Below are 22,204 nucleotides of genomic sequence, written 5' to 3'. Positions count from 1 at the left end.
CATTTTTGATGCCATTTTTGTTTGTTTTTTTATCTGTAAAGCCCTTTGGGATCTTATTGTGATTTTAAGGCTGTATAAATAAATTTGGCTTGAAAAGATTGTGGCAAGTTTCAGTCTTTGTTCAACTGAAAAAAATCCCTTCTGAACTATAATATGTCGTTTTTTGACGAAAAAAAGTCTTACTATACTCTGTCGTTTTTGGCGATAAAAAGCCTTACTATACTATGTCGTTTTTTGACGAAAAAAAGCCTTACTATACTATGTCGCTTTTTATCGATAAAAAGCCTTACTATACTATGTCGTTTTTTGACGAAAAAAATCCTTACTATACTATGTCGTTTTTTGACGAAAAAAGCCTTACTATACTATGTCGTTTTTGACGAAAAAAAGCCTTACTATACAATGTCGTTTTTTGACGAAAAAAGCCTTACTATACTATGTCGTTTTTTATCGATAAAAAGCCTTACTATACTATGTCGTTTTTTGACGAAAAAAAGCCTTACTATACTATGTCGTTTTTTGACGAAAAAAATCCTTACTATACTATGTCGTTTTTTGACGAAAAAAGCCTTACTAAACTATGTCGTTTTTTATCGATAAAAAGCCTTACTATACTATGTCGTTTTTTGACGAAAAAAAGCCTTACTATACTATGTCGTTTTTTGACGAAAAAAGCCTTACTAAACTATGTCGTTTTTTATCGATAAAAAGCCTTACTATACTATGTCGTTTTTTGACGAAAAAAAGCCTTACTATACTATGTCGTTTTTTGACGAAAAAAAGCCTTACTATACTATGTCGTTTTTTGACGAAAAAAGCCTTACTATACTATGTCGTTTTTTATCGATAAAAAGCCTTACTATACTATGTCGTTTTTTTGACGAAAAAAAGCCTTACTATACTATGTCGTTTTTGACGAAAAAAAGCCTTACTATACTATGTCGTTTTTTGACGAAAAAAGCCTTACTATACTATGTCGTTTTTTATCGATAAAAAGCCTTACTATACTATGTCGTTTTTTGACGAAAAAAGCCTTACTATACCATGTCGTTTTTTGACGAAAAAAATCCTTACTATACTATGTCGTTTTTTGACGAAAAAAGCCTTACTATACTATGTCGTTTTTTGGCGAAAAAAAGCCTTACTATACTATGTCGTTTTTTGACGAAAAAAAGCCTTACTATACTATGTCGTTTTTTATCGATAAAAAGCCTTACTATACTATGTCGTTTTTTGACGAAAAAAATCCTTACTATACTATGTCGTTTTTTGACGAAAAAAGCCTTACTATACTATGTCGTTTTTTGGCGAAAAAAAGCCTTACTATACTATGTCGTTTTTTGACGAAAAAAAGCCTTACTATACTATGTCGTTTTTTATCGATAAAAAGCCTTACTATACTATGTCGTTTTTTGACGAAAAAAAGCCTTACTATACTATGTCGTTTTTTGACGAAAAAAGCCTTACTATACTATGTCGTTTTTTATCGATAAAAAGCCTTACTATACTATGTCGTTTTTTGACGAAAAAAGCCTTACTATACTATGTCGTTTTTTATCGATAAAAAGCCTTACTATACTATGTCGTTTTTTGACAAAAAAAGCCTTACTATACTATGTCGTTTTTTATCGATAATAAGCCTTACTATACCATGTCGTTTTTGGACGAAAAAAAGCCTTACTATACTATGTCGTTTTTTGGCGAAAAAAAGCCTTACTATACTATGTCGTTTTTTATCGATAAAAAGCCTTACTATACTATGTCGTTTTTGACGAAAAAAAGCCTTACTATACTATGTCGTTTTTTGACGAAAAAAGCCTTACTATACTATGTCGTTTTTTATCAATAAAAAGCCTTACTATACTATGTCGTTTTTGGACGAAAAAAAGCCTTACTATACTATGTCGTTTTTGACGAAAAAAAGCCTTACTATACTATGTCGTTTTTTGACGAAAAAAGCCTTACTATACTATGTCGTTTTTTATCAAAAAAAAGCCTTACTATACTATGTCGTTTTTTATCAAAAAAAGCCTTACTATACTATGTCGTTTTTTGACGAAAAAAGCCTTACTATACTATGTCGTTTTTTATCGATAAAAAGCCTTACTATACTATGTCGTTTTTTGACGAAAAAAAGCCTTACTATACTATGTCGTTTTTTGACGAAAAAAGCCTTACTATACTATGTCGTTTTTTATCGATAAAAAGCCTTACTATACTATGTCGTTTTTTGACGAAAAAAAGCCTTACTATACTATGTCGTTTTTTGACGAAAAAAGCCTTACTATACTATGTCGTTTTTTATCAAAAAAAAGCCTTACTATACTATGTCGTTTTTTATCAAAAAAAGCCTTACTATACTATGTCGTTTTTTGACGAAAAAAGCCTTACTATACTATGTCGTTTTTTATCGATAAAAAGCCTTACTATACTATGTCGTTTTTTGACGAAAAAAAGCCTTACTATACTATGTCGTTTTTTGACGAAAAAAGCCTTACTATACTATGTCGTTTTTTATCGATAAAAAGCCTTACTATACTATGTCGTTTTTTGACGAAAAAAAAGCCTTACTATACTATGTCGTTTTTTGACAAAAAAAGCCTTACTATACTATGTCGTTTTTTATCGATAAAAAGCCTTACTATACTATGTCGTTTTTGGACGAAAAAAAGCCTTACTATACTATGTCGTTTTTTGACGAAAAAAATTCTTACTATACTATGTCGTTTTTTATCGATAAAAAGCCTTACTATACTATGTCGTTTTTGACGAAAAAAAGCCTTACTATACTATGTCGTTTTTTGACGAAAAAAGCCTTACTATACTATGTCGTTTTTTATCGATAAAAAGCCTTACTATACTATGTCGTTTTTTGACGAAAAAAAGCCTTACTATACTATGTCGTTTTTTATCGATAAAAAGCCTTACTATACTATGTCGTTTTTGACGAAAAAAAGCCTTACTATACTATGTCGTTTTTTGACGAAAAAAAGCCTTACTATACTATGTCGTTTTTTGACGAAAAAAGCCTTACTATACTATGTCGTTTTTTACCGATAAAAAGCCTTACTATACTATGTCGTTTTTTGACGAAAAAAAGCCTTACTATACTATGTCGTTTTTTGACGAAAAAAGCCTTACTATACTATGTCGTTTTTTATCGATAAAAAGCCTTACTATACTATGTCGTTTTTTGACGAAAAAAAGCCTTACTATACTATGTCGTTTTTTGACAAAAAAAAGCCTTACTATACTATCTCGTTTTTTGACGAAAAAAGCCTTACTATACTATGTCGTTTTTTATCGATAAAAAGCCTTACTATACTATGTCGTTTTTTGACGAAAAAAAGCCTTACTATACTATGTCGTTTTTTGACGAAAAAAGCCTTACTATACTATGTCGTTTTTTGACGAAAAAAGCCTTACTATATTATGTCGTTTTTTATCGATAAAAAGCCTTACTATACTATGTCGTTTTTTGACGAAAAAAAGCCTTACTATACTATGTCGTTTTTTGACGAAAAAAGCCTTACTATACTATGTCGTTTTTTGACGAAAAAAGCCTTACTAAACTATGTCGTTTTTTATCGATAAAAAGCCTTACTATACTATGTCGTTTTTTATCGATAAAAAGCCTTACTATACTATGTCGTTTTTTATCAAAAAAAAGCCTTACTATACTATGTCGTTTTTTATCAAAAAAAGCCTTACTATACTATGTCGTTTATTTGACGAAAAAAGCCTTACTATACTATGTCGTTTTTTATCGATAAAAAGCCTTACTTTACTATGTCGTTTTTTGACGAAAAAAGCCTTACTATAGTATGTCGTTTTTTGACGAAAAAAGCCTTACTAAACTATGTCGTTTTTTATCGATAAAAAGCCTTACTATAATATGTCGTTTTTTGACGAAAAAAAGCCTTACTATACTATGTCGTTTTTTGACGAAAAAAGCCTTACTAAACTATGTCGTTTTTTATCGATAAAAAGCCTTACTATACTATGTCGTTTTTTGACGAAAAAAAGCCTTACTATACTATGTCGTTTTTTGACGAAAAAAAGCCTTACTATACTATGTCGTTTTTTGACGAAAAAAGCCTTACTATACTATGTCGTTTTTTATCGATAAAAAGCCTTACTATACTATGTCGTTTTTTTGACGAAAAAAAGCCTTACTATACTATGTCGTTTTTTATCGATAAAAAGCCTTACTATACTATGTCGTTTTTGACGAAAAAAAGCCTTACTATACTATGTCGTTTTTTGACGAAAAAAGCCTTACTATACTATGTCGTTTTTTATCGATAAAAAGCCTTACTATACTATGTCGTTTTTTGACGAAAAAAGCCTTACTATACCATGTCGTTTTTTGACGAAAAAAATCCTTACTATACTATGTCGTTTTTTGACGAAAAAAGCCTTACTATACTATGTCGTTTTTTGGCGAAAAAAAGCCTTACTATACTATGTCGTTTTTTGACGAAAAAAAGCCTTACTATACTATGTCGTTTTTTATCGATAAAAAGCCTTACTATACTATGTCGTTTTTTGACGAAAAAAATCCTTACTATACTATGTCGTTTTTTGACGAAAAAAGCCTTACTATACTATGTCGTTTTTTGGCGAAAAAAAGCCTTACTATACTATGTCGTTTTTTGACGAAAAAAAGCCTTACTATACTATGTCGTTTTTTATCGATAAAAAGCCTTACTATACTATGTCGTTTTTTGACGAAAAAAAGCCTTACTATACTATGTCGTTTTTTGACGAAAAAAGCCTTACTATACTATGTCGTTTTTTATCGATAAAAAGCCTTACTATACTATGTCGTTTTTTGACGAAAAAAGCCTTACTATACTATGTCGTTTTTTATCGATAAAAAGCCTTACTATACTATGTCGTTTTTTGACAAAAAAAGCCTTACTATACTATGTCGTTTTTTATCGATAATAAGCCTTACTATACCATGTCGTTTTTGGACGAAAAAAAGCCTTACTATACTATGTCGTTTTTTGGCGAAAAAAAGCCTTACTATACTATGTCGTTTTTTATCGATAAAAAGCCTTACTATACTATGTCGTTTTTGACGAAAAAAAGCCTTACTATACTATGTCGTTTTTTGACGAAAAAAGCCTTACTATACTATGTCGTTTTTTATCAATAAAAAGCCTTACTATACTATGTCGTTTTTGGACGAAAAAAAGCCTTACTATACTATGTCGTTTTTGACGAAAAAAAGCCTTACTATACTATGTCGTTTTTTGACGAAAAAAGCCTTACTATACTATGTCGTTTTTTTATCAAAAAAAAGCCTTACTATACTATGTCGTTTTTTATCAAAAAAAGCCTTACTATACTATGTCGTTTTTTGACGAAAAAAGCCTTACTATACTATGTCGTTTTTTATCGATAAAAAGCCTTACTATACTATGTCGTTTTTTGACGAAAAAAAGCCTTACTATACTATGTCGTTTTTTGACGAAAAAAGCCTTACTATACTATGTCGTTTTTTATCGATAAAAAGCCTTACTATACTATGTCGTTTTTTGACGAAAAAAAGCCTTACTATACTATGTCGTTTTTTGACGAAAAAAGCCTTACTATACTATGTCGTTTTTTATCAAAAAAAAGCCTTACTATACTATGTCGTTTTTTATCAAAAAAAGCCTTACTATACTATGTCGTTTTTTGACGAAAAAAGCCTTACTATACTATGTCGTTTTTTATCGATAAAAAGCCTTACTATACTATGTCGTTTTTTGACGAAAAAAAGCCTTACTATACTATGTCGTTTTTTGACGAAAAAAGCCTTACTATACTATGTCGTTTTTTATCGATAAAAAGCCTTACTATACTATGTCGTTTTTTGACGAAAAAAAAGCCTTACTATACTATGTCGTTTTTTGACAAAAAAAGCCTTACTATACTATGTCGTTTTTTATCGATAAAAAGCCTTACTATACTATGTCGTTTTTGGACGAAAAAAAGCCTTACTATACTATGTCGTTTTTTGACGAAAAAAATTCTTACTATACTATGTCGTTTTTTATCGATAAAAAGCCTTACTATACTATGTCGTTTTTGACGAAAAAAAGCCTTACTATACTATGTCGTTTTTTGACGAAAAAAGCCTTACTATACTATGTCGTTTTTTATCGATAAAAAGCCTTACTATACTATGTCGTTTTTTGACGAAAAAAAGCCTTACTATACTATGTCGTTTTTTATCGATAAAAAGCCTTACTATACTATGTCGTTTTTGACGAAAAAAAGCCTTACTATACTATGTCGTTTTTTGACGAAAAAAAGCCTTACTATACTATGTCGTTTTTTGACGAAAAAAGCCTTACTATACTATGTCGTTTTTTACCGATAAAAAGCCTTACTATACTATGTCGTTTTTTGACGAAAAAAAGCCTTACTATACTATGTCGTTTTTTGACGAAAAAAGCCTTACTATACTATGTCGTTTTTTATCGATAAAAAGCCTTACTATACTATGTTGTTTTTTGACGAAAAAAAGCCTTACTATACTATGTCGTTTTTTGACAAAAAAAAGCCTTACTATACTATCTCGTTTTTTGACGAAAAAAGCCTTACTATACTATGTCGTTTTTTATCGATAAAAAGCCTTACTATACTATGTCGTTTTTTGACGAAAAAAAGCCTTACTATACTATGTCGTTTTTTGACGAAAAAAGCCTTACTATACTATGTCGTTTTTTGACGAAAAAAGCCTTACTATACTATGTCGTTTTTTATCGATAAAAAGCCTTACTATACTATGTCGTTTTTTGACGAAAAAAGCCTTACTATACTATGTCGTTTTTTGACGAAAAAAAGCCTTACTATAGTATGTCGTTTTTTGACGAAAAAAGCCTTACTAAACTATGTCGTTTTTTATCGATAAAAAGCCTTACTATAATATGTCGTTTTTTGACGAAAAAAAGCCTTACTATACTATGTCGTTTTTTGACGAAAAAAGCCTTACTATACTATGTCGTTTTTGACGAAAAAAAGCCTTACTATACTATGTCGTTTTTTGACGAAAAAAGCCTTACTATACTATGTCATTTTTAATGAAAAATGCCTTACTATACTATGTCGTCTTTTGAATCAAAAAGCCTTACTATGTCGTTTTTTTAAAGAAAAGTGCCTTACTATACTATTTCGTTTTTTGAATCAAAAAGCCTTTGTATACTATGTCGTTTTTTAAAGAAAAATGCCTACTATACTATGTCGTTTTTTGAATCAAAAAGCCTTACTATACTGTCGTTTTTCTTCAAATGTCTTAAAATAAAGTGTTCTTGTTTACAAGAACCAGCTTGCGTTTTAAGACTGTAGTTTATCTGCAAACGTGTTGAATAAACATTGACTACAGCTGCAAATTCTTAGGAATGTCGACACCTGAATCAGGGATTTTGCTTTCTCAAGTGCTCTATTATTACTTTAAAATTCACACTAACGTTAACAGAAAAAAATAATCCGCCTTTTTTGAACAAAACATCTTTTCTACACTATTTATTTAACTCCTATAACAGTGTCTATCCTCCTACAAACAACACAACAGCAACCCATTTAAGCAAAGTAAAAAATTCACCTCATATGGATTTGATGAGGACGATGATGATGATGAGGAGGATGATGATGACAAAGCAGCTGGCGATGGGAGTGAAGGCGGAGTTTCCATCTTTTATAAATCAGACAGCTTGAACTTTACTTGAACTTTTGAAGTTCAGACTGAAACAAAAGATATCTGTCATGAAAACACCTGCTTACACTCATTTTCCATACCGCTTATCCTCACAACGTTCCCCGGGGGTGCTAGAGCCTATCCCAGCTAACTACCAGGCACCAGACTGGGAACATCCTGCCAGCCCATCATCGCCTTACAATGCATGTTTTTTGGGGGATTTGGGATGAAACCAGACTACCCAGAGAAAACCCACGCAACATGACCCTGGAATCGAACCCTCGACTCTTTCAGTGCATCCACAATGCAATCGAAGTACTCAAGGCTGTTGTTTACTAAAGAAAAGTTGCAGGTGCAAATGAGTTGTGGCGTTGGCGCGGGTAAATACATTGCAAAACCTTTTAACAACCACATTGACGTTCATTTGAAACCACCAAAAAAGCCATAAAAGGACGGCCGTCAATTGGCACTCGGCTCTGTGGACCTTCTCCTCTTCCCAAGTCCCAAATCGCGCTTTTATTAAGTTTCAGCAATGATGTCATGGAAAAGGTACAACAGTCACTGAGACATGTTAAAGACATCATTATGATTATTGACAGGTTGTTTTTTGTCATAGAGAATTTGTATGTCACGAATCCTTGCAATATAATCTCTCAATCCGTGTCACGGTTAAATGTCATAGGGACCTTCAATCAATATTACAATCATCAGTGTCACCACCATCATAGGTGTCACTAAGTGTCACTGTTTGGCTGCGGATTTGTCATAAAGCCAATAGGAAATATGTATGTCCTTTGAAATGCACTTGTTAATGTTTTACGCCACTTTACAACTCATAATGGTAAACAAAAACTAATTTTCTATTTAAAAAGAGAAAAGGCTATTATACACTGTCCTTTTTACAATGTAAGTTAAATATGGCTTACATCTGTTGCAGTCTCCTCCCCCCACCCCCAAGCCACTTCCCCCCCCTCGCCGCCTCCTTCAAAGTACTTTCCCCTCTGTGCACGGGTGATGTAAGCAGTCAAACCTCCACAGCACGTGGATCTTCCCCCCTATTTCAGTACCCCGCCTCTATACACTCCTCTCTGACATTTTGAAGCATCTCAGCTTGGAGGTTCAAGACAAAAGCTCAGCTTTATTATGACAAGGTGGAACCCGGACCACTTCTCGGGCTCATCCTTACTTCTACGCTTTGGGATTTAAACTGAATTGTTGCGGGTGAGCTCCAAATGTTATATTTTGTAAGCAAAACATAGGACGTGAATATTGGATTTTTTTGTTGATTTACAAAACTAGATGAATTGTATCGTCCAATTTTGTCTATTATTCTGTTTCTTTTTCTTATTATGATATTGTAAACATTGGGCGTGGTGTTAACCTCCTTTGACCTGACGTCCACTCGTATGGACGTCATTTTTTCCTCAAAAACTGACATGTAAAAATAGCATTCCTTGTTTTTACACTCACCGATTGGCCTCAATATAAAAAATCAATATTTAAAAAAAAAATTAATGGTAGGATGTCTCCAAACCTGCTGCCCGTAGTTGGGTGGGATAGGCTCTAGCACCCCCCTTTACAACCCTTGCGAGGATAAACAGCATGGAATACGAATGATAGAATAGTAGTTATTTGCTTACCTTTTGTGGCCTCCATATTTCTCTGTGTAATCCTGACACAAACACACTGCAAATATTTGTGTAGTACTTGTTGAATTGGGTTGACCTAAATGAGAAAGAATAATTTATATGGTCAATTGCATTTTGGCTAAGTACAACCCGAATATAAACTGTCATGGTGGTCTTTTACTTAAAGGCTGACTTGTATAATAACAACAAGGCACAGTTTACAACATTAACAAAATAATAGCCGATTCAAATTGACATAAAGTCCATTCGAATTATAAAATAGCGGATAAAGGTAAAAAAGGTAAAAAAGTTAAATAAAAAAAAGAATATATATATATATATATATATATATATATATATATATATATATATATATATATATATATATATATATATATATATATATATATATATATATATATATATATATATATATATATATATATATATATATATATATATATATATATATATATATATATATATATATATATATATATATATATATATATATATATATATATATATATATATATATATATGTACATATACATGTATGTGTACATATACATAAATACATATATACAGATACACAAATATACACATACATATATACACATATACACATATATACACACATATATACATACATATACATACATACAAATACATACATATACATACATACAAATACATACATATACATACATATACACACATACATACATATACACACATATACACACATATACACACATATACATACAAATACATACATATACACACATGTGTATATGTGTGTATATGTATGTATATGTATGTATTTGTATGTATATGTGTGTATATGTGTGTATACACACATATATATACATATATATACATATGCATATACATACATACATATACATACATACATATACATACATATATATACATATACATACATATACATACATATATATACATATACATAAATATATATATACATATACATACATCATGCACACACATGCAATTCCCAATCTAATGCAAAAAAAAAAAACTAAAACTACCTCAAGACAGAAAACTAAATGCACTACACAGATATTTCAAGAAGGAAAGGGGCGTGAACAACCATTAAATCATTTTAGAGATCATTTATCTGCAAAACTTTCCACTCTCTTACTCATTTTCCACGAATAGCTTTGACACTCATACGTGTCACGACTTTGACTTTATACGTCCCCACTTTTGCTGCAAATAAGCCTGCACAAATGGCTTTTCCATTATTAGGTTTAGATTGACCAGAACATCTCTGTTGTGAAACCTAATTGCATCAAAACTGGATAATATACAATATCATAATACCATCTGAGATATTGGCCCAAAGCAAAACAACCTATACAACAATAACAGAAAGGATTGCAATAACAAAACACAAACATAAAGCTAGATCTAAATACTGCATTTGACCTGATGCTTTTTCATAGCAGTTAAATATATCTAAAACTGCTTAAATGTCAGTGGAAGAATTAAAATGATGTCAGTAGGTGATTAAGTGCAGCCCCTTGTTTTTCATTGGAATGGCCTATAAATCATAATATAAGGTTTTTAGGTCACGAGGCCAAGTGGAAATTTTTTAGTTGGATAAAACACATCTACAAAATGATAAAAGTCAAAACCGGATAACAAAGTAGGGTAAATATAACTCACCTAACCACATCCGGCATGGAGGAAGTACACAAGATAGCTTGAATTGAGTTTGACGACCCAATGAAGGACAGCTGCTGTGTTAGTGTGGGACAATGTCAGGTGACCTCAAGCAGGAATCACATGGTCAAAACACACTAGGAATAAACCAAAATATATTAAATGCATATAAATTTTGACAGGTATGTGAATGAAAATGAACATACAAAAAAAAAATGGTATAATGTTTTATTATGTGCAGATAGAGATGGAATAAAAACAGGTATTGGGAGAGTAGTAGAATAAAAATAATAATGATGATAGTAATAATAATATTAAGACAGGCTCTGTCTAAGATTATAGACAAACAACATTTCCCATAATGTCATAGTGCACATGTGTCAAAGTGGCGGCTCGGGGACCAAATATGGCCCGCTGCATCATTTTGTGTGGCCCGAAAAAGTCCAATTTATGAATTGTTTTTGATGAATTTGGGTGTGTTTTTAAGAGAAAAGTAAATCATGATTGCCAACTTTCTGTTTTAGGATCAAATTAAAATGAATAGTATTGATATACATTACATTTCCTGATTTTCTCCTTTAAATCAATAATTGTCATTTTTTAATCCATTTTCTCTGTTTTTAGTTCAAAAATAATTTTGTAAAATCTAAAAATATATATAAAAAAAATCTAAAATAAACATTGTTTTAGATCTATAGAAAAACAGAATATTCAGGGCTTTTAATCCATTTATAAAAAAAAATCTAAATATTATATCTAAAATGTAAACCAGGTCATCCAATGCAAAGACGCCATTCCAATGTGTACTTTAGTGTGCTCTTCTTGTGTAATTTACCTCCTTCCTCTCCTCCAGCCACCATGAACACAACACCAACCATCATAAACTCCACATCCGTCTGCGTAAAGATCGGCGACAGCGCCATCAGCGACCTCCTGATGAGCGTCTACATCATAGCCTTCATTTTCGGCCTAGTCTTCAACATCCTTACCTTGGGCCCCATCATACAACAAGTACGTCGTCAGAACGTCCTGGGCATCTTCTTACTCAGCCTCTCCTTCTCCGACATCCTCTTCATCTTCACCATGCCCCTATGGATCAACTACTACCGTCAAAACCACCACTGGCAACTTAGCGTAGCCTCATGTAGCGTAGCGGGATTTTTCTATTACTCCAACATGTACATCAGTATTTACCTTCTCTGCTGTATCTCCGTGGACCGTTGCTTAGCCGTCACTTACCCTCTCCGTGCCAAAACCCAACGAACATCACGTTGCGTTTGGGCGCAGTGCTTATCCGTCTACGTGGGCGTGGCCACCTTACACATCACCGTCCTGTTCAATGACAACCTGGCCGACGCCCATGACAGCCAAGACGATCGTTGTTACGAGACTTACCCGATGGAACGCCCGGTGGCCATGTTTAACTTGCTCCGGGTAGCCGTAGGTTTCTTGCTCCCCCTACTGGTGTTAGTCCTCAGCTACGGGAGGGTACTGAGCACGGTAGGACGAAGCCCGGGTTTAAGCCCTCAAGTCAAGACCAAAGTTCGCGCTTTGTCTTTTGGGGTGATTGGGATCTTCTCAGTTTGTTTCGCGCCGTATCACGTGTTGTTGTTGGCACGTTCGTTGGTTTTTTACCGCAGTGACAGTACGGAACCTGATGGCGGCTACTGCCAGTTTGAGCAGAAGACGCATTTTCCATTCTCTTGTGCATTGGCTCTGTCCAGCCTTAATTGCGTGGTAGATCCCGTACTTTACGTTTTAGTTAGCAATGGCGTACGAGAAGACGTCAAAGCTTGCTGCCAATGTGGGGAAAGGGAAGGTATGGACCAGGAAACTGCTTCTAGACGCCAAAAGTTGAACAATCACTTGATATGAAGGGGGTTGGCGGCGTTTATGGCGAGTTTTGGACTGTTGAGGATTGGTGTGTGACTGGATTGGTCGTTTCAAGGAGAAATTATTGACCGTTTTTGGTTGTAGAAGACACTTTGGGAGTGATTATAATTGTTATTATTATTTTTCCAAAGCTAAAGTCTCCAAGTGTACTATGGATACCAATGTTCCCTCTAATTTTTCATGTAAAACATGCTGTAAAACATGAAAAACATAAGAGTGGCTGCCGGGTAAACGGCGCCATCATGGGGAAAAGGGTAAAAAACAAAAAGTTTGGATTTTGTTTACTGCGCGCCATGATTGCTGCTGCGCAAAGAAGACGAAAGTAGAGCGCAATTGCGCAATCGTGTAGCTTAGATGGATACTACTATATTCTCAACCATCTGCATGTGTATAAAAAGAAGTTTTTCCTAGTATTATATTTAAAATGACTGTAAAATACTGTCACATTTAGTACACCACATGTACCAAATTCAAAACTTTTCAAATACCTTCCAAACAGCACCGCATGACCTCAAATTTAGAAAAAAACCCCACATTTAATCACAAAAACGCCCTTAAATAAAAAAATCTCTTCAATCTGCATGCGCACTATTTAAAAAACAACAATATACGGCTGTAATAGCACTAACTAATCAGCAAAATCACATTTAGAGCATTAGATTTTGTTTTAATTGCATAATATGCATGCCCAACAAGGTAAAACACACAAAAGATTCCATTGGCAATTAATATGTACTTGGAATGTAGCAGAAAATGATCTCAAATGAAGAAATAGTAGCATATAGCCTCGACTCATTAGAAGATGAAAACATCATTTGCTCGTAACAGCTGCTCACATCGCATTCCAAACCATAAAAAAACAATACTGACATACAAATGGAGCGTTTTCAGACTATGGAAATCTGATTCCACCAATTAGATCTACTTAGCCATTATACAGAGTGGAGCTGAGAGCAAACCAACAAACGGAAGAAAAAAAAACATTAAAAAACGCTCAAATGACTCCCGGAAAGCCGATTTCCAGATCGATAACCGACTATTTATGTCACTTTTTTGAAAGAGAGAGCCATAAACAATTCCTATTTTCAAATGTTATCCCTTAAGAGCCATACTCACAATTAAAAAGTCAAAATCCATGAAATTTTGCAGTCATTTTATCACTTTTAAAGTCCCCAAAAGTCTCTGAATTCCTTTGAAAACGTTGTTACGCTGTTGCTAATCAATTATTATCTCACCAATGGTTTCCATATTTTAGCTAAGAGCCATATACACCTATCCTAAGAGCCACATGTGGCTCCTGAGCCACAGGTTCCCTATCCCTGATTAATATGGTCCAAAACACCCTGACAAAATTGTCCTTAAATGCAATTTGGATGCATCTGATACATATGGAAAGATAAATGTCTAAAAACCACTAAAATATGTTACAAAGTTAGTTTTTTAAGCAAATTGTCAACTAATTATGTTGTAAATTTGTTGCTTACTGTTTCTTTTTAGTTGAGGTGAACAATTTGCTATTTTTAAACATTAAAAAAATGCTTATAATACCAAGTAGCAATTGTCTGCTATTGATTGTAACATCCGTTTTGGAGTTTCTATTTCTATTTCAGAACACCAAATGACTCCTCAAGAATCCATGGACGCCATTTTTTACATCAGCTCAGCTTTCATCTCAAGAGAAACAAAGGACCACCCACTTTGGAAATTATTAATAACCTTCCATCAGATGAGAAATGACCACAGATATCAACTTATCTCCTTTTGTGTTCTGCTAATCTAAAAGTGCAAATGCATATAGTACAACCATATTACAACATTTAGACCAAAATTTTGGTCCAAAAATCAATATACAGCACAAAATGTGATGTAATTCACATTATCAATATACAGTATAATAACAAGTTTACATGTTTACATGTTTCTGCCTCAGTTTAGTACTCAAATCTCATTTTTTGCATGTTTTTTGTGTTACTTTAGCATTTTTTTTACCCGTTTTCCTTCTCAAGTGCATTTGTTTGTACAAGAATGCAAAAAAAATGTGTCTGCGTTGACCTTTTCAGAAGAAATCATGAAATAAATCAGTCTTATGTCATTTCTAGGACTCGATTTGACCTGAAAGAACACAGAAAATCTAATTTGAGGAGCCTCGGGGTTCAATTGTCGAGCTGCCAGGCAACGGGGGCCTTAAAGTGGGTGTTTAGCCAGGTGATGCTCATTTCCATGCAGGGGGTCGTGTTTGTGGATGGTAAACAAACGTTAGAAAAAGTCTACATGCTCAAAAAACGATCCCTCAATTGAGATCTATTACTACATATCTTTTTCTGCGCTGGTTTTAGCTTCGTATTTATCGTTTTGACAAAAACGACCAGGATTATAGACTATATTACAGAATATAGTCCTTTTCAGGACACCTAAACCTGATTGAAATTCAAGTCACGCTTTTAATGAAGTCTTATTGTGCTAACCAGTGTTCGGTAAACAAATTAATTATGTAACTAATGTACTAATTATGTTAGGCGCGATAACTGAATTCATCATTGCTTGTTTGGACAGTTTTTTGATAGAAAAATTTGACACTATTACAAAAGAATGGCTACGCTGCTTAAATTTTGTGGGTGATTTGTGGACTATATTCTCATATACACCCATTAAAAGAGCCACATATGGCTCCCGAGCATATCTGGCCCAAGGGTTAACGGGGTTTGCGTACAAAAGAGTATGATCATGCGGGCACTTTTTGGTTTAAAGTCTATGTTCGCTTCGATAACCTTTACATGATTTTTTTTCCAAGTCAAATTTACAAGGGGGTGGAAAGTTGGATCCTGGGAAAAGTTTCTTTACATTGGAAAGGAATGGGATGGTGTTCAAGACAAGGAACTTTGCACCATCCGTCGGGTGTTACAAGGGTAGAGGTAGCCTCTCAGGTGTTTGCGTACCTTGCTATGCAGAGAAGCGTAGATGAAGGGGTTGTAGCATGCCGAGCTCATCGCTACTAAATGGCAGCATACTTGCAGGACGTTGACGTAGCGCTTGCCGATCAGGTCGCAGTCCGGGTCCAGGTCTAGCAATAGGTTCAGTACCTTGAATTACAGCAAAAAAACAATCAGAGTTGACTGTGGAGGATTGCATAGGTTCAATTTAGCAGTCGCAAAAGAACCAGAAATACTATATTAGGTGGCTAATATTGCAAGATGGGGGTCTCAAACTAGTCTTACCGTACCAGAGGACACCTTTTGCAAGTGTGAATGCAGTCCATTGCAGTCCACACATTATAGAAGACACCTCATTGGTTAAACCAGTGACTTTAAAAATTTGACAGATGGGCCGGGTCAGGACAAGATATGATACATATAAAAAAGTGCATCCGTTAACAGTACATATGAAACATAAACAGAAAAAAAGACTTAAGTATTAACATACTCATCCTTAAAGTAAAAAGTATAAAGTACAAAGCCAGGTAAAAAGGAATGTATTAGGAAATATTAAAATGTCATTTAAAAAAAGATAGAGGGGCTGTAAAACACCAAAAACAAATAAGAGTGGACACAGCTACTACCACTGGCTTCCGCGTGATGGCGCCATCATGGGAAAAAATAAATAAATGATTATTTGGACAACGTCGGTGGGCCGTATGTGGCCCGCGGGCCGTAGTCTGGGTTCTACAGGTCCTCCAATTTCCTCCCACATGCCCAAAACATGCTAGACTCGACTGAAAATTGCCCCCAGCTATCAATATGATTGGTTGTTTGTCTCCTTGTGCCCTGCCATTGGCTGGCCATAGACTCAGGGTGTCTTTCTAGTAAGATGGGATAAGCTCCAGCACCACCTTGTCCCAAACCTCATGAAGAATAAACAGTTCTGGAAATGAAAATTGCCCTCATTTCGAAGTCAAGAACTCAAAACCTGGATGACGACAACAACGATCTTCTGGAAAGTTCACATTTTTATGGACAGTTAATCTTTAATCCATAATCTGTCTTCCAAAAGGACTATGTAAAACATTTAAGAGTTAACAGGGATTTAAACTCACCTGCAAAGGAAGCCAACACAGAGCAAACGCCAGAACCGAAGCCACCAATAGCGAGAAGGTCTTTTTCCGCTTTTGCCTCCAATGACGTTTCCTGCCCGTCTGTTCCCCGGGAACAAAATTCCGCTTCAAGCTGAGGCTGATGGCGCAATAGGAGACGCTGACGGACAGTAGCGGGATCATGTAGGACACCGTGAGGACAAAGATGGAGTAGAGTAGCCGCAGACCGCCGCTCTCGGGCCAGAATTCTTCGCAGACCACCAGGTCGATGCCGCTGGGTCGGAGGTCCAGGTAATGCGTGTAGAAAGACGGAGGGGCGGCTAAGGTCAGCGATAAAAGCCATACGATCACCGTTACGGCACCGCAGGCGCTTAGCGAGATCCTCCTCCGCACAGGGTGAGCTGAATGGAAGCACCAGAGAAATAGAAATGGTAGAAGATTAAAACAGTAAGGGTGTCAAACTCGGGTTGGTTCGCGAGCCGCATTAACGTCAATTGGATTTCACGTGGGCCGGACCATTTTAGATGAAATATTTAGATTTTTTTTTTATAAATGGATTAAAAGAACTGGATTAAAAACCCTGAATATTCAGTTTTTTATAGATTTAAAACAATGATTATTTTAGCTGTTTTTTAATATATTTTTCCATTTTTACTAAATGATTTTTGAACTAAAAACACAGAAAAAATGGATTAAAAATGGCAATTATTGATTTAAAATATATATATTTAAATTGGATTAAAAGATCTAAATAGTTTGTTTGTATAGATCTAAAGCAATGTTTATTTATTACTTTTTTTCTTGAAAATTTTATTTGAATAATATTTAATTTCAAATCTAAGCATTTTTTTAAAAAAAATCAGGTTCAATATTAAAGTGAAATACAGAAAATATCTATATATTTATTTTTAGATTTTACAAAATGCTTTTTGGACTAAAAAGACAAAAGAAAAAAATGGATTAAAAAATGTAATATCCATCTATCATCATTTGAATTAGAACCTAAAAATACAAACTCATAATTTACGTTCTCGGGCCACGCAAAATGATTCAGCGGGCCAATTTTTGGCCCGCGGACCGCCACTTTGACACCAGTACCAGTAAGAGCATTTTTTTCAAACCACGTTTCCATGGCACCTAGCTTTTTGTGTCGAAGCCTAAGCAAGAAACCTAAACTTTTTGAATATTCTACCTCACTATAACTAGCACTGCAAGTCATTATCCCTTCCTTTTTCCGCAAGAATCCGACAAATTACCACTAAATCTTGAATTAAGCCAAATCAGAGTGAATCACAAAGCCTTCCAGAACATAAATGAATTCTTAAGTGCCAAATCTCTCTCACCAATGACGACGTATCGATCCACCGCGATGGCCGTGAGGGAAAGCGCCGATGCAAAGACGGTAGCGCATTGCACCAGGGGTACCAAATGACACAAGGGACCCCCAAAAGTCCAACCTTGACCATCGAAGGCGTACGACATGGTCAGCGGGACGCAGCTCAAACACATCAGCAGGTCTCCGGCGGCCAAATTACCCAAGAAAAAGTTTGTGGCGTTATGGAGCTTTTTATCCAGCAGGATGCAAGTTAAGAGGAATGAATTACCCACACTGGCCACTACAACCACTAGGCAGTAGAGAGGCATGAAGAGAGGCTTGAAACGTAGCAAAAGCTCCATTCCAACAAATACGTCAAGTGGGTCGCTTTGGTTACGGGCTTGATTTTCTTCGCCTTGAAAGGAGCTTCCATCTGTTTGATGGATTTGAGCGTCCGTGCTGGAGTTTTTGTTGATTAGCACGTCCATGATGACCTGGAAATGGAAAATAAAGCCAATTTTAATGACAAATGTACACTTAATTTGTTAAGTCATTGGTTGGAATGGATTTTAAGGTTCTGAATGGTGTTATTTGATTGATTTTGGGTGAAAAATCTCGATAAAACCATTTTTTCTCTCATTGAAAAGGACAATTCCTTTTTTTTAAGTAAAGTCAACAACAGTATTTCTATTTTATATTTATCATCTCATTTTGGGTGAAAAATCTCGACAAAAACATTTTTTACTCACTAAAAACGACAATTCCTTTTTTAAAGTAAAGTCAACAACAGTATTTCTATTTTATATTTATCATTTCCCATTATTTGAACTTCTTTCTTAACCAAGCCTTGAATAGGTATCCACATTTATTTATTTATTATTAAGTTATTAGTGTTCAGATCTCAAAAAAGAAGTTGTAAAAATGAACAATGGCCTTGAATATGACATTTTCTTCCAGACAGAAAAGCAAGAATTCAATTTAAAAAGTAAACAAAAAGCTTTCTGTGACATTTCAAGGCGCTTCCAAAGAAGCAGAAGAGAATCAAATCCTGCTATTGTTATTATTTTTTATTTAATTTAATTTAATAGAGTGTCGAGGGCCACTAGTTATTTTTTTACCCGAGAACTCGGATTTAGCATTGACATTTTCTTAGCACCAGGACATGGACGCCATTTTTTTTAATCCCTATCCCTCATTTCATGGTAATTATTAATAATAGCCAAGAATATAAAGGCCAGGTGGGGTCATAAATTATCATAACAAGGATGAGCAGCATTTTAATGGATGTTATTTTTGGGAGAGCTTGATATATTCATGCAAAAAATGTATTTTGAAGAACCCTAAGACCGGTTTTTAAGACCATGTTGATGTCAATAGAACATAATTTATTTTTTTTAATATTTTGGCTGGTTTTAATAAAAAACATCCTTGTGAAATGTCTATTTAAAATGTAACAAGTCATTTTACAAGAGCCATAAACAATTCATATTTCCAAACATTATTACTTGAGAGCCATACTCAGAACTTAAAAGTCAAAATACATGAAAATGTGAGCATTTATGATTCATTTTACTACTTTGAAACTTAAAAAAAGTCTTAATTCTTTTGAAAACATTATTTTACTGTTGCTAATCAATGAGTATCAATGAAAAAATGCATTCATAAGAGTCTAATGAAGAAAAAATATGATTTAAAAAGGCGGAGAGCCATATACACCCATCAAAAGAGCCACATGTGGCTCCAGAGCCATAGGTTCCCTACCCATGCCTTAAAACAAGGCTATAATTGCCAATTGCATTAGATAAGACGACATGCTGACAAAAAGTGCTGGTCAATTATTGATTTTCACTGCCGCAAATGTCGTCATTTCTCTTCCAGACATTTAAAAAAATGTAATTTAACGACTAGTATTAATGCAGAAAGATTATATATTGTCAGCCTTCCCATTTTAAATGGATTGGACATATAATGTTGTCATGAGTACATTTAATGAGATGTTTTTTATTGGAACGGATACATTTTGGAGAATGTGCTATTTAATTTCATTAAATCCAAATGTTTGCTTTAGCAGATCATGTAGAAATATGATTATTTTTGGATGGTTATTAAATCTGCATGATTACTTGGAAAAAGTGTGCTCAGTATGTGGTGAGGCAATTAAATAAAAATCAGGATAATTTCCCTTTCAAATGGAGAAAGGTGATTTTTTTTTATCAATTATGTGGTCATTTTCATAATTTAAGGTTCAATATGTACTAGGAAATTATCTGAAAAATTAAAAAATATGATTAGAAAGGCTGTGAATGTGTAAAATTCAATTAAAATTGAGATTTTATGCATGTATATAAAAGATAAAATATCAATTTAAAGATACATTTCCAACAAATTGACATTATTTGATTTCTTACAACCACAAAAAACTGCTAAAAACATTTTTAAAAATTAATTTAAGGTCTTCTTTGTGTATGCAAAAGAAAAAAAATGAAGCTCTTACCTTAATTGATGTTTTATTTTGGAAGGTAATAAAGATTCCTCTTCACTTCTCCGAATAATTCTTGTTTTTTTCCTGGCTGTTTTATCAATGCAGACAAAATGTCGGAAAGCAAAAAAACGAAAGTAGAGAAAAGGACGTCTTGGTGCAGCTCACCAGAGTGAAGGCAGTCAGTCAATCGGGGGGACTGAAAGAGAGAGTGAGGGAGGGAGGACCACACAAAAAAAGCAACGAAGAGTCGCTAACCTCTCTCCCTTAACGCGTCCTTACAAAAGAGGAGGTCCGACATCTCTCGTGTTTAACCCCGTAAATCCAATAAAGTCAAAAATGACAATCCAATGGAAGACAAACCTGTTTTTTTAGCTGTTATAAATAAAGAAAACTTCAAACTACAGTGGTACCTCGACATAAGAGTGCCCTGACATAATTTAACATACAATTTTGGGCAAATATTTATCTTGAGATAAGAGATAATTTTTGATATATGAGCAGAGTTAAGCATTTTTTACAGTGTTCTTTTCCCGTTAGTTAGTGCAAATGGCGGAGCTTTTTCGCTAATATGATAAAAGTATTATATATATACTACTAATTACTATTAAGTTAAGGTTAGATTAGACCAGACATGGGCAAACTACGGCCTGCGGGCCACATTCGGCCCGTGAGGCGTTTTAATCTGGCCCGCTGACGTTGTCCAAATAATGTATTTTTTATTTATTTATTTTTGTTTTTTTGTGTCTTACAGGCCCTCCATCTTTTTTTAAATGACATTTGTAATATTTCTTAATAGATTCCTTTTTACTTGACTTTGTACTTTATACTTTTTACTTTAATGAAGAGTGATGAGTATGTTAATAGTACTTTAGTCCTTTTCTTCTATTTATGTTTCATATGTACTATTAACGGATGCACTTTTTTATATGTATCCTATCTTGTGCTGACCCCGCCCATCTGTCAAATTTTTAAAGTTAATGTGGTATTTTATGTCTTTTCAGTTTGCGTCTTTTTCGCAACAAGAAGCCTCCTTTTATGAACTATTGTGAGATCCGGGCACTCGACATCTAAACGTTTTCCTTTGCAGTCATTTCACGCTGTTATATAGAAGGGAATCAATTCAATACATAGACAGGGTGCTTAATAGAAACCGCCATCCAAGTGAGAGCTGAGGCACTTGGAAAAAAAAGACACAGCAGTGAGTATTGATTGCGATATACTATCACGGATGTAGGACATTATTTTACCAAGTGTGGAGGGAAATTGAGTTGAGATTTTCCAGGTGTCGGCAAATGGTTAAAGAAAGACCAATTTCAACTAATGACGTAAATGTATAACGTTGAAATGTTCCCGAGACGATAAAAAACAGCTTCATTTCAAGTATGGCACAGATAGATTGTGTACTTTCCATAGTTTTTTTTTTTTCCACAGTCAATTTGGTGATTTTTCAATTCTATTCTAGATAGTCGCTCTTAGT

At 34.1% G+C, this 22,204-nt stretch overlaps 2 protein-coding genes across 2 annotated transcripts; one reads left to right on the top strand and one right to left on the bottom strand.

Annotated features, from left to right (window-relative positions):
* Positions 1 to 8,514: 8,514 nt before the first annotated feature.
* gpr184 (G protein-coupled receptor 184) lies at positions 8,515 to 14,995 on the top strand. Its single transcript, XM_077723351.1, has 2 exons — positions 8,515 to 8,914; positions 11,864 to 14,995. The coding sequence occupies exon 2, from the start codon at positions 11,869 to 11,871 to the stop codon at positions 12,883 to 12,885; it is 1,017 nt and encodes a 338-aa protein (XP_077579477.1). The 5' UTR covers positions 8,515 to 8,914; positions 11,864 to 11,868; the 3' UTR covers positions 12,886 to 14,995.
* Positions 14,858 to 21,477, bottom strand: LOC144200953 (prolactin-releasing peptide receptor). Its single transcript, XM_077723350.1, has 4 exons — positions 20,740 to 21,477; positions 18,274 to 18,739; positions 16,934 to 17,331; positions 14,858 to 15,983 (listed from the first exon to the last, which is right to left on the bottom strand). Exons 2-4 carry the CDS (start codon positions 18,731 to 18,733, stop codon positions 15,768 to 15,770), a joined length of 1,074 nt encoding a protein of 357 aa, XP_077579476.1. The 5' UTR covers positions 18,734 to 18,739; positions 20,740 to 21,477; the 3' UTR covers positions 14,858 to 15,767.
* Positions 21,478 to 22,204: the final 727 nt, after the last annotated feature.

Source organism: Stigmatopora nigra, chromosome 8, assembly GCF_051989575.1.
Source record: "Stigmatopora nigra isolate UIUO_SnigA chromosome 8, RoL_Snig_1.1, whole genome shotgun sequence".
NCBI classification, from domain to species: Eukaryota; Metazoa; Chordata; class Actinopteri; order Syngnathiformes; family Syngnathidae; genus Stigmatopora; species Stigmatopora nigra.
Note: the sequence above shows the minus strand (reverse complement) of the source record. Positions and strands in the feature narration are given on the sequence as shown.

Bases quoted from the DNA above. Each gene is read 5' to 3' on its own strand.
- LOC144200953 (XM_077723350.1), bottom strand. From the start codon at position 18,733: ATGGACGTGCTAATCAACAAAAACTCCAGCACGGACGCTCAAATCCAT. The intron at 17,332-18,273 runs GTGAGAGAGATT...GCTTCCATTCAG, and splicing joins GGATCGATACGTCGTCATTG to CTCACCCTGTGCGGAGGAGG. The intron at 15,984-16,933 runs GTGAGTTTAAAT...CTGTAATTCAAG, and splicing joins TGTGTTGGCTTCCTTTGCAG to GTACTGAACCTATTGCTAGA.
- gpr184 (XM_077723351.1), top strand. From the start codon at position 11,869: ATGAACACAACACCAACCATCATAAACTCCACATCCGTCTGCGTAAAG.